General features: G+C 54.0%; 1 protein-coding gene across 4 annotated transcripts; it reads right to left on the reverse strand.

Moving 5' to 3' along the window:
* Positions 1–1,227: 1,227 nt before the first annotated feature.
* Positions 1,228–14,808, reverse strand: ASPHD2 (aspartate beta-hydroxylase domain containing 2). Of its 4 annotated transcripts, XM_067539415.1 has the most exons (6): positions 14,702–14,808; positions 13,323–13,395; positions 11,542–11,603; positions 8,577–9,695; positions 4,223–4,336; positions 1,228–2,023 (listed from the first exon to the last, which is right to left on the reverse strand). In XM_067539415.1, exons 4-6 carry the CDS (start codon positions 9,460–9,462, stop codon positions 1,914–1,916), a joined length of 1,110 nt encoding a protein of 369 aa, XP_067395516.1. In that variant the 5' UTR covers positions 9,463–9,695; positions 11,542–11,603; positions 13,323–13,395; positions 14,702–14,808; the 3' UTR covers positions 1,228–1,913. The 4 variants fall into 4 exon arrangements, with proteins under 4 accessions (XP_067395516.1, XP_067395517.1, XP_067395514.1 ...); XM_067539416.1 differs by lacking the exons at positions 1,228–2,023; positions 4,223–4,336 and adding an exon at positions 5,014–5,869; XM_067539413.1 differs by lacking the exons at positions 1,228–2,023; positions 4,223–4,336 and adding an exon at positions 6,637–6,904.
* Between the last annotated feature and the right edge of the window lie 913 nt (positions 14,809–15,721).

Here is a 15,721-nt window from a genome sequence, read left to right on the forward strand (position 1 = left end):
CCCTGCATGGTGGCCTTTTCTCTCTCCGAGCCCTGCCTGCTTCCCTGTAATCTTTCCCCCTAGAGCTTCTGTTCCAAATCTGGTTTTGCTGCTCTACTTGCTCCTGAGTGCAATACCTCCAATTTGCCAGCACTGCATGCAATGGGCGTCTCAGCAGGCCCAAGCCAGCAACATAGCAAGGATCCAAATTCCCAGTTTTTCACTGCAAACAAGCCATCTGAGTACACACAGCCCATTCCATTTTTCAGCACAATTGTTTATTGATAGTCTTCCTTATGTACTGGTGTGAATGTCACCAACCTGTAACACAATGACCGAGTCAGCCTGCTTCCTTTGTAATTCTATCACAAAGTATTCAACGTGTGTAGAAATCATGCACTTCAGGTATTCTTTTAAGATCGTTATGTGTAAAAATACGTTAGATGTATTTGAAACTTCTGCCTTCTCTTGCGCCCTAATCACTGAAAAATCTGTGTAGAAAACTCCCGTGAGCTCAGATGTATGCTGTCCCTGGTACATCATGCAGGAGTGAGTTAAAGGGAGCATTGCTGATTCATTTTCCTCCTGCAGCAGTTACCCATGTTATCACATCTGCTTTCCAGTCAGAGTGAGTACATGTGGCTGTATACACGACATGCTGTTACATATTACACACCTGACATCAGCTCTGTATGGAGAGACACAGACAATTGACTAATCTCCAAGAAAAACATACGGGGTAGCTGGTAGACTGGACTCTTACAGGTAGGACTATGATACGTTATTAAATACCTCTGTGGATGGTCTCACACTTCCTTCCAAGGTCCCTTTGACGCTCTGCTACATCGTGCACTGGGAAAGAAGACTGAGAAGTGGAGACACACCACCCTCCTCGGCTGCTTGGGCAACTCATGCAGTTACACTGTACTTTCATACACCTCCTGCCTTGGCCCTGCTACTGAGGCCCTAATGGTTGCTGTGTACAGCCCAGCCTGGGGCTTTGAAAGTGTAAGGGAACAGCTAAATGAGGGGTTTAGGGAAATTAATAAAAACCTTTGTTCAAACGAAAGGTTCAGGTTTCCTGTGTAACTCTGCCTGGGGGGGGGTGAAGTTACTCAGCTCCCTGGCAATGTGGGTTTGTGTTTTCCACGCCAGTCTGACCAAGTGAGGTCTTGTGGCAGCAGGCTGAGCGCCAGCCACCTTCTGCTCAAAGTGATACTCCTTCCTGCCAGCCCTGAGCCAGCCACCAGCAGTACTATTCACACACTGGAGGAAAATGTTTTTAAAAGCCTCTGGCCCCAAGGCCGTGTGCTAGCACAGAGCTTGTGTTTCTAAAGCACCATCACCCTCTTCAGCTCTGGTTTTGCAACTGGTCTGAACACCCTCCGCCCCAGAGAAGTTATTCTGCACAGAGGAGGCAGGAGAGCACTGTGCTCCTCAGGCATGTCCGTCTGGCTGGCCGGGTTGTCCACAAGGTGGCTGTAAACAGTGACCAGGACAGGCTGAGCACAGCACTGAGCTGATTTTTTGTGTTTTTCTGATGTCCACAAGAAGTTTTACATTATTACATTCAAACAAACACCCTTGATTTTGTTAGTCTAATTCTGAACACTGCAAATCACAGTAGCAACAGAACACATACTAGAGCGGTACTGCATCTAAATTACAGAGTGAAAACAACGCACTCTGAGAGTGGAGAGAATTCCCTGAAGCAATGATGGAAAGAAAGAGACTGTGAGTTAATACAAGTTGGAAGCTTCCATTGATGACAACCCCAGCGAGGGGAAAACCGGACACTGTATGTGCTATGAGAAAGTTTTCCAGTGAGGCAGGCTTCCAAGTGCAGAGGTGGAACAGCAGCGCAGGGCTGCCCGAGGCAAGGCCCCGGCAGGCCACCCACATGCCCTCGAACCCACTGTGGCAAGGAAGCACCATCATCGTCCTGGAGCAAAGATAAAATCAAGGGCTTGGCGCTCGGCAGCTGCAACATTCGGGTGCCACAAATCCACCATAAAGATCACACGAGGGCCCTCGTCAGGGGGACCTACACAAAACACAAGAGCCAGCTGTGAAGTACAAGCAGTCCTTGGAGCCCAGGCCACAGTGCTGCACCGTGCTGGCTTCAGGCGCCCGCACGCACACTTCTCCCTTCGTCTCAGGTGCTCAGAACAGCAATCCATAGCGAGCTAATGCTGGCAGGGAGACAGCGGGGCTCTGCTCTGCTGACTGGGGTCAGCCCACTGCCCTCCTGCCCTGTTACAGAAACTAACACGGAGCCCACCTAGGAAGCAGTACAATTGCACTCCCCAGAGCAACTCATGGGGCTGTGCCCCTTCCGCACACGACAATCTCTGTACCACAGAGAGCCCTCGGCCTGTCCTCCCCACCAGACCGTGGAGGGGATTTCAGCGCGAGGAAGCCCAAGAGCTTGAGACTGATGAGTAGCTGTAACTAGGCTGGTACACAGCAGGGGTGGGTACGCTCAGCCACCTGTACAATGCCCAGCCGTGCCACAGAATCATTTGAAACAGGAAGTGGAACTGTGTGTCCATGAAACTGGATAAGGCATTTTAATGAGGCAGAATGGAATCGCCCCTCTAGATTATGGCCAGAACACTAGGGGGCCTGTTCCCCTGAGATTCTTAACCCTGGGTCCCACTGGGGTATCTGTCCAACCCACTCTTAGTCAAAAGGAAACCGCACGCTTCCAGATGCACGGTGCCCCCGCCCCAGGTTGTGGCACTGGTTCAGCTCCGACGGGCTGGGAGAGGTGCCCCTGCTGAGTCACTTGCACCACAGCAACTGACCGTGGAGGTTTCCCAGCCAGACACTGAGCACACCTGCTGCTGCTCAGCCTGCAAAGTCCAAGACTTGCTTTTGTCTCAAGTCCATTCCCATAAACTGAGCACCTGTGTGCTAATCTGCCTTTTGCAATCCCCCAGGTCTCTGGGAACGGGCTGTTTTCCCAGTGCCGTCGCACAGTTTATGTGGGGAGCAGCAGTTCTTGCTCACCCACTCTCTCCAAAGTACTCCCCTATGTCAAGCAGCATGGCAGCTGCTCCTATGCCTGCCCCAACTCTTAGATGGGAATTCAGCAGAGCTCCCCTCAGTGAAACAGTCATGACAAGACGCTCCACCCAAGTGAAGGGAAAGAGCCATAAAGCAGGTACAGAACTCCCGTCTCTTCTCCTGGGGCTGTGAGCAGCATTGGGAAACTAAAACCAGGCCAGAACTAGGGAAAGATCGCTGCTGCAGGAAACCCAGCTGCACCAGCCCAAAGTCAGAGCAGACCTGACCCAGGGAGGAGAAGCGCCGCTGCCTGGAGCAGGAGTCACACCACCTCCTCGAGGAGACTGCACTTCCTGCTAGCCAATCGTGAGTACTTGGGAAATGGCAGATCTGGGTACCTGGGGGGGAATAGCATTCACTGAGGTCGGGTGGGAGGTAGTGGGTAGAGTCTGAGCTGCCCTCCCTGTATCGAGGCAAAGGGGCTACCTGGCAAAGGACACGTCATGCTTTTCTCCAAATGCTTCACAGCATTTGCCCCTGCCTGACTCATCAATGATGCCGTTTGTTACTGTTAGTGGCCATGAAAGTGGCCCATGTGGCGCCGGGTGGTTCCCAGGTAAGGAGCGTTGCTGTGGGTAAGTGGGGAATCAGAACACAGCTGCTCCTTGCATTTCTATTATAGCAGCTTTGCAAAACTGCCCAGCAACACGCTGGTTTTCATGCTCCCCGTCATCATGGAAAAGGCAGACAAAGGCCTCACGTCTGGGCTGGTAAATGTTTGTGACAATTTTGTTTGTGAAATAAAGCCACAAACGCCACAAAACAGAAGCAAAGCACAAGTCAAGCCAAGCGGCTGACTCTGAGAAAGTGGACTGGGCACAGCTCTGGGGGTTAGTGATGTTTAAGCCACAAAAGGCTGAGGTTGGATAAGTACCTAACACCTCCTTGGCAGAGACTCTGGAAGGCAGAGGCCTCACTGAGATTCCTAGCCTGCTCCGGTTATTGGCTGGGACAGTTACTGGTCCTAGGGAGTGAGGGATGCAGGGAAACAAAGGAAAAACCAAATCAGTGACCCAAACCTTTACACGCCTTGGAGGACGTGGAGCTGGGATGAGGTTCTGCTGTACCTGCCCCAGCTTATCCATCCCTTACTGGGCTGGAGGAGCCTGGCTGGAGACATGCTTTGAAAGGCTATTGGTATCTGAGCGAGGTGAGGTGTGCATGCTCTACTTGCCTTCGTGAAACGCAGTGTGCAGAAAGGAATCGTCAAACAGGAGGCATCGGCCTTCGGCCCAGCACTGGGGCTCGCCGCCTACCACCAGCTCGCAGTTGCTGGGAGTCTTCAGACCTTCAGGTGCAAAATACAGGAAAGAAAACGGGGTGGGTCATGGGAGCTGGGTCTAGGTGGCTAAACTGTCCCTTTTCTTCAGGGAGCAGGTGAGCCCTTTCTCTGAGCTGTGGGCTGGAGATGGCAATATGTGGCTAAGCTTTTGGAGAACAGCCCCTCATAACCCTGCTACCAGGCTGCTGGGTTTTGAGTCTCCAGCCCCCCATTGGCATCACTCTCCCATCATTCTGAACTTCACCAGCCTGAAGCCTAGGTCCCCTCTTACTCAGCAGAGCCCTAAGTCCAGGCCAGCCTGCCCCTGGCATTTAATGGCCATGTTTCAGGAGAACTTGTGATGTATTTAATGAGGGAACTGTCTGACTCTGTCCCGGGCATGAAATCCAAGCGGTAAGCTGCATGTGGGTGGTGGATGGTGGTGGGGCTTGTATTGCAGTGAGGGCTGGAGAGTAAGGAGCCATGTCCTTCTCTGTCCCTAACGGGCCAGCGCTGAGCCAGCATTTTGCTTTTAGAACGTTTCGCATTGACAGAAGAGCTACACTCAATCTGCAGGGCTTGGAACTGGGCTCAGAGCACGTGTAGGCTTCCACGTCAGATTCCAGTCCTGGCGTCCCACCCAGCTCAGCCAGGACACCCCTCTTCCCTGCTCTGCTTCCCTTCAATCCAGTGCCTGACAGCCATACAACCCTGCGTGGCAACTGAAGGCTGGTTGTAGTTCAGTGCCCGCAAAGAACTAGCTGGATACCACAGACTTTTTGTGCCCAAAGCACAAAGGCACAGAATGAAGCAAGAATCCGGACACGTTTCTCTGGCTTCGGACTTGATGTCTGAGGGAAGCAGAGATGTTCTGCACTGGTCTGATGGCTAGGGCACTGGACCGGGACTCTCGAGAGACCTGGGTTCAATTCCTGGCTCAACCACAGCCTGTGTGAGAGAGACCTTGGCCAAGTCAGTCGGCCTGGTGGCTGCGATCCCTCTCTCTAATATGTGGATAGCAGTGCTCTACTTCCTCACAGGTAGCGAGGTGCTCAGATGTTATAGTGATAGAGACCCTACAGTTACCACAGATAAACGGGACATCACAGACTGACCAAGACCCCTGAGAAAACTGGACTTCACTTGAGACGTTAACACACCCAGCAAGCAGCAGCTTCCTGGAATTATACCTTTCTGTCTGAAAGTAACATCCCTCATTACAGACTAGGATCAAGCAGCTGCAGTGGGGCCAATAGACTGTCGAGCTGCAGGGAGACAAAGGGTTTAGGGCACCCAGGAGTCTCCCATGGTCACAGCTGGCATGTGTTTGGCTGCTGCTCTGAGGTGAGACATTCAGAACAGCCACAGCAGCGGACTGACTTTGGTGCTAAAGCACTTGGGCACAGCAAGGACTCCCCAGCCGCCCGGGGGAGTGGGGGTTGTTTATGTTTCTTTGATGTACGTTGCAGAGACTGAACAACAAAACCTGGTTCCCTCCACACACAGTGTCCTGAGCTGCAGAAGCTCCATCCAAATCCTCTCTGCAGCAGAAGTTATGTCCTATAAGAAATGAGTTGATCATTGTGTGGGCACTTAGTTAGCAACATCTAGCTGACGCCCTCTGGACTGGAGGACTCCCCAACGAGGGACAGACTGAAGCAGTGCCTGAAGCCTCGAGAAAGCACTGCTCATGGCATTGGACAGCCGGGGACGGGAGCCGGGGACCCTGCACCGAGAGCTGGTGGCAATACGGCAGTTCAGCAACGTGCTCACGTCGAAATATACCGGAGGCCTGGCTACTCCAATGGCAGGCTCCTGGAAGCAGGGGACTGGGGGCGCTGCTGCAAGCTGAACAATTAACAAGAGCAAGGTATGGTCTCACTGCACAGGGGTTTTTAAACACACACTGGGGGAGCTGGGGCTTTAGCACTAAAGCAAGACAAGAGTTAAATGTATGGGGTGCCCTGGCCCAGGCACAGTGGCCTGCCAGCATTGTCACCAGGCCTCAGAGCACATGGCCTGGGAGTCTGGGAAATGCCCCAGGGAAGGGGTAGAACGGCCCAGCCCTACGGGCACAATCTTCCCCACGGTTCGACTCCCCCTGAAGGGGAGGCACTAGTGAGCCCACGACCCCGGCTGTGCTGCTCCTGTCACGCCTACTCTGCTTCTTGTTCCTCCATGTCAGAGCTAACCTGTTCCGTTAGGTTTTAACCGGACCATCCGGTTCTTGGCGTCTGTGTCCGGGTGCCATAACTGCTGTGCTACTGCCCTTCCCGGCGTGGCTCTGGGCAGCCCAGCTTACATTGCAAATGGCCCTGGGTTTGCGCACAAGTCAGCTGAGCTGAAGTTCAGCAGCCAGGAGACCAGTCCGAGGCGGTGCTGGGCATGCGGCTCCTGCCTGGCCACACACTGAGGCATGGATTCCAGGGGAGCTTCTGCATTGCCAAGAGCCGGGCACCTCGCTGTGACTCCACCTAGGAGGCTGCTCCCCTGACTTTAGGGGAGGGGATACACAGGCAGCAAGACGTGGCAGGTCAAGGTGTTTCATAGCTGCATTGCTCCTTCTGTCCCACTCCTCGACGCCTCTGCCAGCCCCTTCCAAAGGAGAGGAGACGGGGAAGTTGCCTGAGTGCTCTACCTGTTCCTCCGTCCCAGCCCCATGTGACACAGCTCCACAGCTAGCCGCAAGGGAAGGGGGGAAGTGAGGGGCTGGCTCTAGCTACCCCAGTGAAGCTGTGGGGCTAGAAAGCTTGCATCTAATGTAAAAATAACAAGCAAGCGACAGCTTGTGTGTTTACCAGTGGAGGTGGCTGGCCAGATGTGTGGGGTGTGCCAGCAGGGCCACGAGCACATTCTTCCCCCACCACGTTCCAAATCCTGGCTGTGAGCAGCAGACACACGTTCCCAGCCAGGGCTCTCCCGAGGGTCGGGGTGAGAGGGCTCCCAAGAACTGACAACAATCCAGGCTTCCTGCTCTCTGAGCTGCAGGGGCTGGGCTCTGCTTTGAGACAATTCTGCAGAGGCCAGATGCTGTCTGGGCCTCTCCTCCCTTTACTTTTCCAAGGGATGGCTGATGGGCACAAAAACAGACTCTTGCAGCTTCAGAGTTAGAGCTGCTGCTGCTTCTGCTTGGAGTCAGGCCCTGCTGTGTGACAGGTCCTCTTCACAGCAGCGAAACATGAGTCACTAGTAGAGCAGCCCCATCCCAGATGATGGAGCTGCAGGAAGGGCATAGACTGAAGCAACGAAGATCCTGTTCTCATGCACATAACCCAGGAGGGATGGAATCTACAGTGATGATTCACTGGAGTTTCCATGCCAGTTCAGAGTCTCCTAGTGGTACAGGTGGAAGCAGCTGGAGTATCTGGGGCAGCCCAGAAAGACCCCATTACTTCAGAGCCTCCCAGGCAGTGAGCATGTCTCCCCCACAGCTTGCCGTCAAGCTAAACTCTGTCAACCCCTGCAATTTTAAAAGGTCTTTTTTTGGTGGGGGAGAGGAAGAGAAATTCCTCTGGCTACTGAGCTGGAGAATGCCAGGCGGAGTGGGGCAGCTGGACCTAAAGGAGGGTGCTGTACCCAGTGTGAGCTCTGGCCTATGTAACGTTCTTATTGTGCTTAAAAAAAAAAAAACTAGCAAAACACCATGATCAGCTCCTGGAGAAACAAATACCATTGTTTGACTCCTTGGTGGCTCTGGGCATCATGTGCAATGTGAGAGCAGACTCAGAGCTAGAAGGGACAGAAACGACCAGCTGGGTCATCCCATCTGACTCTCAGCCTCATGCAGGACCCTTCCATCCACTCTAACAGCTACTCTTGCTGGTTCTGGAGTGTCCACAGTGAGGCTCCCGCACCGAGGAGTCACTTCTTTATTGTGTGGTTACTCTGACTCAATAGCTGTTTCCTAACCTTACATGTTTCCTTCCTTAGCTCCAGGTCACTGTGCCCTGAGCTGCATCTTCTGAGACTGTGAATTATTCTCTCCTTTCACTTTAGACCACAATCATAATCCCTCTGGGACTATATTAGCCTAGCTCCCTAAATCTAATCCTTGTATAATTTTTATTACCCTTCATAGGATGGCGGCTAAATCCTCCTTAACGTTGATGAGAACAGACTAAACCCGCTCAGATTTGAACTCAATACCTTTAAAATACTGCAGACTCTTCACTAAATTCCACAGCCTTGGAAGAACTAACGTCAGTTTTGGCAACGAAGAAGGAAGAAAAATACCTGTAGCTCCTCTCTGCTTCTGCTGGATACATACCTAAATGGCATCGTATGCGGATGTTGGTTGGTCCATAGTGCTCCCCGATGACTGTGCCAGGGGTCAGCACAGAGATACACGCGTTCCCAAAGACATTGTTGCCAATGCAGGTGCGAAGACTCCCAAGTAAGCGATACGTCCGTGGGCATTTCCTGCAGTTCCTGGGAACGCATGTGCCCTGGTTCACCAGGTAAAAGGTGAACCACTCCCCACTGGGTGTGCTGTTCATTTTCCATCCTTGTGGGAGGCTGCAGTTTGAGAAGGCCTTATAGAGAGTCTCGAATTCGCACAGGATGGTCCGGAAGTTGCGTTCCAGTAACTCCACATCATGCTTTTGAGCATCCCGTGAGAAATAGGGCATTGTTGGTAAGTCGGGTAAGAAGAAGACTTCTGGCTTCTGGATGGATGGTCGGCTGTTCAGGTAGCGCCCTTGCTCTCGGATGCCCTTGTGGATCCTGCCCATGCCGGACCAGGAGTAGCGCTTGGCGTATTCCTGCAGATTGTGATAGAGTTTCTGGTTAAGCCCGTCGTTACGTGTGCAGCGCACGCACTCAGGGGAGTGGCAGTAAACGTACCCATTCTGCAAGCCGTTGGCATCGGAGCTCTGCATGAGGGAATTCACAGTGACGTACGTGCGGGGCTGCTCCCTGCCAACGTGGTAACAGTACCAAACAAAGAGGACCAAGAGGCAGGCGACAGCACTGAGTGCAGAGGTGTCACAGTCCCGGAAGGACTGGATCCCTGTAGCGATAAAGTCCCGGAGTCCATCCAGTGACCAGCTCCAGTCCATCAGCCACTCCAAAGACATTTTTGACAAGCTGTTCTTAGATGTGTATAAAAGGGCCAGGTGATCGGTCCTCGTGGTTCTCAAAGGCACCCACACCATGCAGGTTAGTAGGGGCACGGAGGGAAGGGCTTGCCAGGGGGAAGCATAGTTGCATTTGTTCCCTGGAGACTTGTGAGCAGTGCGTTAGCGAGTGGCAGGTTGTTAGTGTTCACATCTACATGTTGGACAAGCCCCGTGCCCCAGGAAGCCCTACTGTGCTGCTATCATTAGTGATATGCATCAGCTGTGTTCTGAGGTTATTCATTCTCAAACGCAGTGCAGACAGGCAGGGTCTGGAAAAACAAGAACCCAGATGGGCATTAAGCCTTTTTCAGTCTGGCATTACTCACTGTGTGTCAGATTCAGCACCTGCTTGCTGTTCAGAAGAGATCTGCATCCCATTCTGCACGCTGTAGGAACTCAGCAAAGGGGGACCATTTAAGAGAAAGTATTTGGCCAATGAAGATGGAACAAGAAATGAGGCCCTACCCCAATCCTGCCAAATACCTTGACTTGAAGGTGGGCATAGTCTTGTGCTGTGCTTCCTTCCCTCCCCCTTTTTATGAACATCAAACAGGATGCGAACCAGGCTGGGGGGGCATCAAGTGATTATCTACCCAAGCCTCTGTCCCTTCTTCCCTGGCTCCTGGCGCCCATTCTTCCATTCTCTCTGAGAGCTCTGTGCAGTAGCTAGTGCTGCTCCCCCAGAGCTTTTCCTCCTGCCTGCTACACCAGCACTGCTAAAAGCTGGCTGATGCATAGCCAGGAGAGAAGCTGGGAACGTTCTTTTCACAGATGTATGTCGTAGCACATCACAGATTATACTTTGACCTAAGTGCTCTGAAATGACTCTCCTTTCAGGGAATAGAGCACATTCCACTGAGAACAGATGATACCTCTCAGAGGGTTACTAAAACCAGAATCCACGTTGGTGGAATGCCAGCTTTTCTCGCTTTAGAGTCAGACACACCCGGTGGAAAGGACAGAGTCTCCTGTGGGGCAGCAGGGAGAGGAGTGCTCTAGAGCACACCGTGTTCCTTGGCCAGGCATAGTAAAGCAGCAGTTGAGGTTACTGGACAGGTGAGCTGCTCAGGGATGAGAGGCTCTGTTCAGATAAGGCCCCTGAAGTCCATGCTTTCAGAAAGTATCCAAAGCTGTAATCTTTGGGATGAAAAAGTGATGAGGCTCCTTCACAGGATCCGAATACTGCCTGCTTTGGACATGCCCAGAAATACCCTGGGAACAGCCCCCTGTGACACAGCTGAGCACTGCTGTGACCAGAAAGGGCAGAAGCATAACTTGGTGAGTGTGTGCGTGGGGGGTGAGGAGTGGAGGTTGCTTTTTTTGTTTTCCCCCCAATTAACCAAACTAGTCTAACACCCAGCAAGGCCTGGGTTTCACTTTGCACTCTGGGCAAGGGTTCATACCAGCTCTTATTCTGTCAGAACAGGGTCACCTGAATCTAGTTCCCACCTGCTTGGTTATCAGACTTGAGATCTATTTTATTTGTATCTTTTCCTTTTAAAAGAGTTTTAATTTAATTTCTCTGCAGCCAGCCTGCTGTGTGTGCCCATAGCAGGTCTGTGAAGCCATCTATTCCTTATCCCCATTCTTCTTCCTCCATTTTCTCTTACTCACTTGTTGCATTGTCTTTAATTAGATTGCAGGCTCTTTGTGGCAGAGCCATCTTATTATACACAGTACTGTATATAGTGCCCCACACTGTGATGTGGTGACCTTCACCGGGGCCCGTAGGAGTTGCCACATGGTAAATAATGCTGGACTAGGGTCTCTGCACTTCTGGGTTAAGGCAAATCTAGCTGTAGTGCCAGACTGCCCCCAAAGTACAACCATTCCGCCAAGCAGCCGGTGCTATTCCATTCTGGGACTCTCTCCACCACGACACACAGTTACTGGCTCAGGCAGGCATGTCACCTAGAATGGAAACCACAGTTCCCTGCCTTTCAACACCGTGTAGGGCTGCAGCCAATGGTCAGTGAATGGCAGCTGGAAAGGTACCCAAGTGCACATCTGGAAGGCGATAGCCCTTCATACTATCACAGGTCAGGGAAGAGGGGCAGTTGAGATTTATTTTGGCAAACCAACAAAGAACCAAAGTTTTCAAAGGTCAATACCTACAAAGTTCCAGTCCAGATGGCTGCTCTGTTTCTTCACTCTTGTCAAGGATCCTTTGAAAGCACCTGACAAAAGAAGGGAATGGAAAATTTACAAAGTGGATTCGAGAGTAGGAATTCCCTTTACAATGTGGAATGGAGAATTTACCAAGTGGATTCCCTTTAATAGGAGACAGCTTCTCTGACTTTCTTTCTCTGGCCATGGCATTGGTTTGCTCTGAATTCTCTCCCTGAGACATCTTGGAGCAGGAGCGGGGGGTGAATGCAAAAGCACAATTGGATTTTTCAAATACATGGACATTTTCAAAAATGTAACTCCTATTAATGTGAAAGGAACTGCACTAGCCATCTGTTCCTTATCCCCATTGCATATCCATTGCAATTAGCCATTTAGATGCCATAAAGTAGATGGAGGATAAAGTTGCTGATAACTTTGCTCAAGTATACATAGATGATTTATCCTGTATAGTATTTTCCGTTTAACCTATATCCCCCCAAAAAAACCAGCTACCAGCAGAAGTACATAATGAAAAAGGAGAGAGGTGGACTGTCTCTGGGGAGAAGGTTCTTGCACCAGCAATGGTGAGATAGTGTAGAGGGCCAGGTGCTTGTGCTGTTACATTCCAGAGCAAGTTATATGTAAGGCACAAACTGCTTATTCCTTGGTGAAATGCTCTAGAAGGCAAAGTGCTCGGTCTGCAAGGTGATGCTGTTGCTGCAGTCCTGGCAGGCTGGGGCATGAGGCTGAGACAGTTGTATACCAAACTAGAAAAGGGCACCTGTAGAACAAGTATATTTGCAAAACTAACTTCCTCCCGTTCTGTTTCCCAGTTTCCACATCTGCTGTATGTGCCTAGGGGGCTTTAATGGGAATTCCTCAAAGTGCACATGGCACGCAGGGTGTCTGCAAAGGGACAGTGCATTGTGATGGGCTGGAGCAGGCATGGAGAGTTTGGGTAACTTTTCTCACTTCATGGAAACTGGTATCCCTTTGAAATACTGCCTCCTTGAACACAGGCCTTGGCTTTCCAGTTCCCCTTTAAATCAGTAATTGTGTTCAGGGGCTGCCTGGGGCTGTGGTAAGCAGGAGCACTTGGCAGAGGAGTGATTTGTATCGACAGTGGTTTTGTTTATGTTCCAAGGCAACATCTGAGGAAGTTGCTGGTTAAAGGTGACAGCAAAGCTGTCCTTTAACCAGTGGGTTGATGAAGTTAATATCCCCCAGGAAGCAAAGGGAACAGCTATCCCACTGACTGCTGCAGGGCGCTCACTTCACTGCCCACACTTAAGCCAATCGCCCACTGGCAGCATATCCCCACCCACCGTCGCAGTCTGATCAAATGGGGAATGGCAACAGAGTTAAAAACTCAACACTCCACAGCCTGCACAAGAAGTGCCTGCTCCAGCCATCACAATGCAGACCCCACACAAATGGGAACCCAAGAGGCTGCAGCCATTGGCATCAGTCTCCTTCCCCCAGAAAAGTCACCGGTAGCCGCACCCCTCAAGGATAACTCTTCAGCCACACCCCCAAGAGCTTCCAGCTCAGCAGCTCCTTTCTGTGGTAGCAAAATCCCTCTGAATGTAAATGCCTTCAGAACCATTTCCCACAAGCATGTGTGTCACTGGCAGGCCAGGAAAAAATCCCTTTTCCACTTCAGGACAGGATTTGGGAACCACTGAAGCAGAGTGACCACCCAGGAACCACTGCCCAAGGAGCAGGTCTCTTTGGAAGGATTTAGTCAACGTGGCTGGATGCATTCAATGAAATTGCAAGTTCTTTACCTTAATACTGCGTCTGTGTATTCATTTAAGGTGCCTGGTGGCCTGGGATCTAGCAGCATCAGTTAATAATAAACTGCAAAGTCAGTTCAAAAGAGAGACCATCGGTTTAAAATTACATGGAAGTTGCATGTGGTATAAAATGTAGGTGTGCTGTCATACACAGCAAAGACGTTACGTAACGACTCAAGGCCGGATTAGAGGCTGCAGAAAGTTAAACGAAAGGATTCTTACTGGAGCCATAGGTGCTTTTCAAACAACAGACTGGTCTTTGCGCCATGCAGGGTCTCAGCCTTGTGTTCTGGATCTGAGTGAGTGCCAGGGAGCAAAGAGCTGTCCCAGGCCATGCTTTGAGGAATCGCCTGCTCTCACTGCAAGGAGGGAACCTCCTCACCATAAACAAGTGTTGGGGTGAGGCAGCAAAGGCTGCCTGTCACCACAGTGCTGGAAACACAAGGGTTGTTTTCCAAAACCTCTCGATTGTGCTGGTGTCATCAAGTGCCCAGTCTAGCGCGTCTGATCATGGGGACATAGGCTGAGGACAGAGACAGTCACAACTCCCCAGCTGCAAGAACAGCAGCTCCCAGGAACTCTCCTCTGATTTACACCTGCTGGGCCTGTATGACGCCCTGTAACATCCTGCCTCCACTGCAGAAAAGCTGATTGACACCTGCCTTGCCAGCTGCCAGTCCCCGGCTCGCACAGTGCTGAGGGCAGCCCGGATGACACAGACTCACCAGCCCCGGCACAAAGCTGCTCCCAGGCAGGTGACAGCAGCTGGCTGCTGGCCCGGGGCGGGTACTGACCCTGCCTGGTGCCCACGCGAGGGGACAGGGCCGTGTCCATGCACCGCACGGGCCCGAGCTGGGCAGCAGAAACCAGCCCGGGCGTGGGGCTCGACCTGCTGCTCTGCGCCTGGGGGGCTGGTGGCCCCCTCCCCCGACTGCCCCAACTGGCCCCCCCCCCACCCGCCTCCCCACCTGGCCCCCCACCGACTGCCCCACCTGCCCCCCCCGCCCCACCTGGCCCCCCACCGACTGCCCCACCGGCCGCTCTCGCTCGAGGGGAAGGAGGCCAAGCAGGCGGGCAGCCCCCGGGGCAGCTGCAGTCCCAGCGCCCCGCTTCTCCCCCGGCCTCGGCCAGGCCCCGGGCCCCACCTTGGCACGGCCAGGCAGCCCTGACCCCTTGCCCCAGAGCCGCCCCCCGGCCTGGGCTCCCTGCCCTGGGCACCAGGCTGGGTGCCCCCCCGACACCTTCCTCCACCGCTCGGCTCGGCTCGGCTCGGCGGGGTTTGCTCCGCAGGGGGGCCGGGCTCGGCTCTCCCCCGCCCCGGGCTCGGCTTCCCCCCCGCCACCGCCGCCCGCCCCGGGGCTGCCACCAACCTGCCGCCTGCGGCCGCTCCCGCGCGGGGCTGCGGCTCGGCTCGGCTCGCTCCGACCCCGGCTCCCTCCCGCTCCGCCCCGCCGGCAGCGCGGACCACAACTCCCAGCAGCCCTGGCCGGGCCCAGCCGAGCCGAGCCGAGCCGAGCCGAGCGGGCGGGGCCCGCCGCGCCAGGCCGCCGCCCCGCGCCTCAGGCAGCCGAGCCCGCCCCGGTCCCTCCCTCAGCCCGGCCGGGCCGGGCCCCTCCGCGCTCCCTCGGCCCGCCCCGGGGCAGCGCCCTGCGCCGCAGCGAACCCGCCCCCCGGGCGATGCTCGGTCCCCCCAACCCCCTGGGGGCGGATCCCGGTCCCCCCATTGTCCCCGGGCACTTTGCGGCCCCCCCTTTGCTCCCCCCGTGGGGCAGAGCGCAGCCCCCCATTCCCGGCCTGGGGGCAGAGTTCACGCCGCAGCCCCCCCGTTCACTGTCAGGGCAGAGACCAGCCCCATTTCCCGCTTCTCCTGCCCTTCCCTGGGGCAGCCCCCGCCCTCCGGCGGGGCAGAGCAGGCCAAGCTCTGGGGCTCCCCGTGGGACGCGCCTCGCCCAGGACAGTGAACCCCCCATGGGGGTCAGGAGCCCGTCCCGTGTAGCGGGGGCTCCCCTCAATGGCTTTTCCCTCAAGGATGAAACTCCAGCGTCCTGGCTCCCACCACATCCCCGGGCTGCAGGGAGCCATGGCAGGGGACATGGCAGCATCCTTGGAGGGGTTCCCGGGGGAATCCCCACCACCCTGCTGCCGGTGTGAGGATCCCGGAGGGCCTGGGCTTGTGGCTTGGCAGGTCTGCCTGCACCGCGGCCATGGCCCATGTCAACCACGGCCTGAGCCCAGGGCGTAAATGGACAGGAACAGGTCCCCACGGCTGCTTGTCAGAATGAATTCTTGCGCAGCCGGCCGCACGAGGGGAGCTGAGCAATGGGCACTTGGGGCCAGAGGACCAGAGTGTTTACTGGGCCCCTCGGTCTCACCACAGCACAGGCAGCATT

Source organism: Emydura macquarii, unplaced genomic scaffold (assembly GCF_026122565.2).
Source record: "Emydura macquarii macquarii isolate MOO-44397 ecotype Brisbane River unplaced genomic scaffold, CSIRO-AGI_Emac_v2 contig_554, whole genome shotgun sequence".
In the NCBI taxonomy this organism is placed as follows: Eukaryota; Metazoa; Chordata; order Testudines; family Chelidae; genus Emydura; species Emydura macquarii.

Excerpts from the sequence above, each read along its gene's own strand:
- ASPHD2 (XM_067539413.1), bottom strand. The coding sequence starts at position 9,462 with ATGGTGTGGGTGCCTTTGAGAACCACGAGGACCGATCACCTGGCCCTT. Across the intron at positions 6,905-8,576 it reads CCGCATACGATGCCATTTAG|GGGCTGGCAGAGGCGTCGAG; the intron begins GTATGTATCCAG and ends CTCCTTTGGAAG.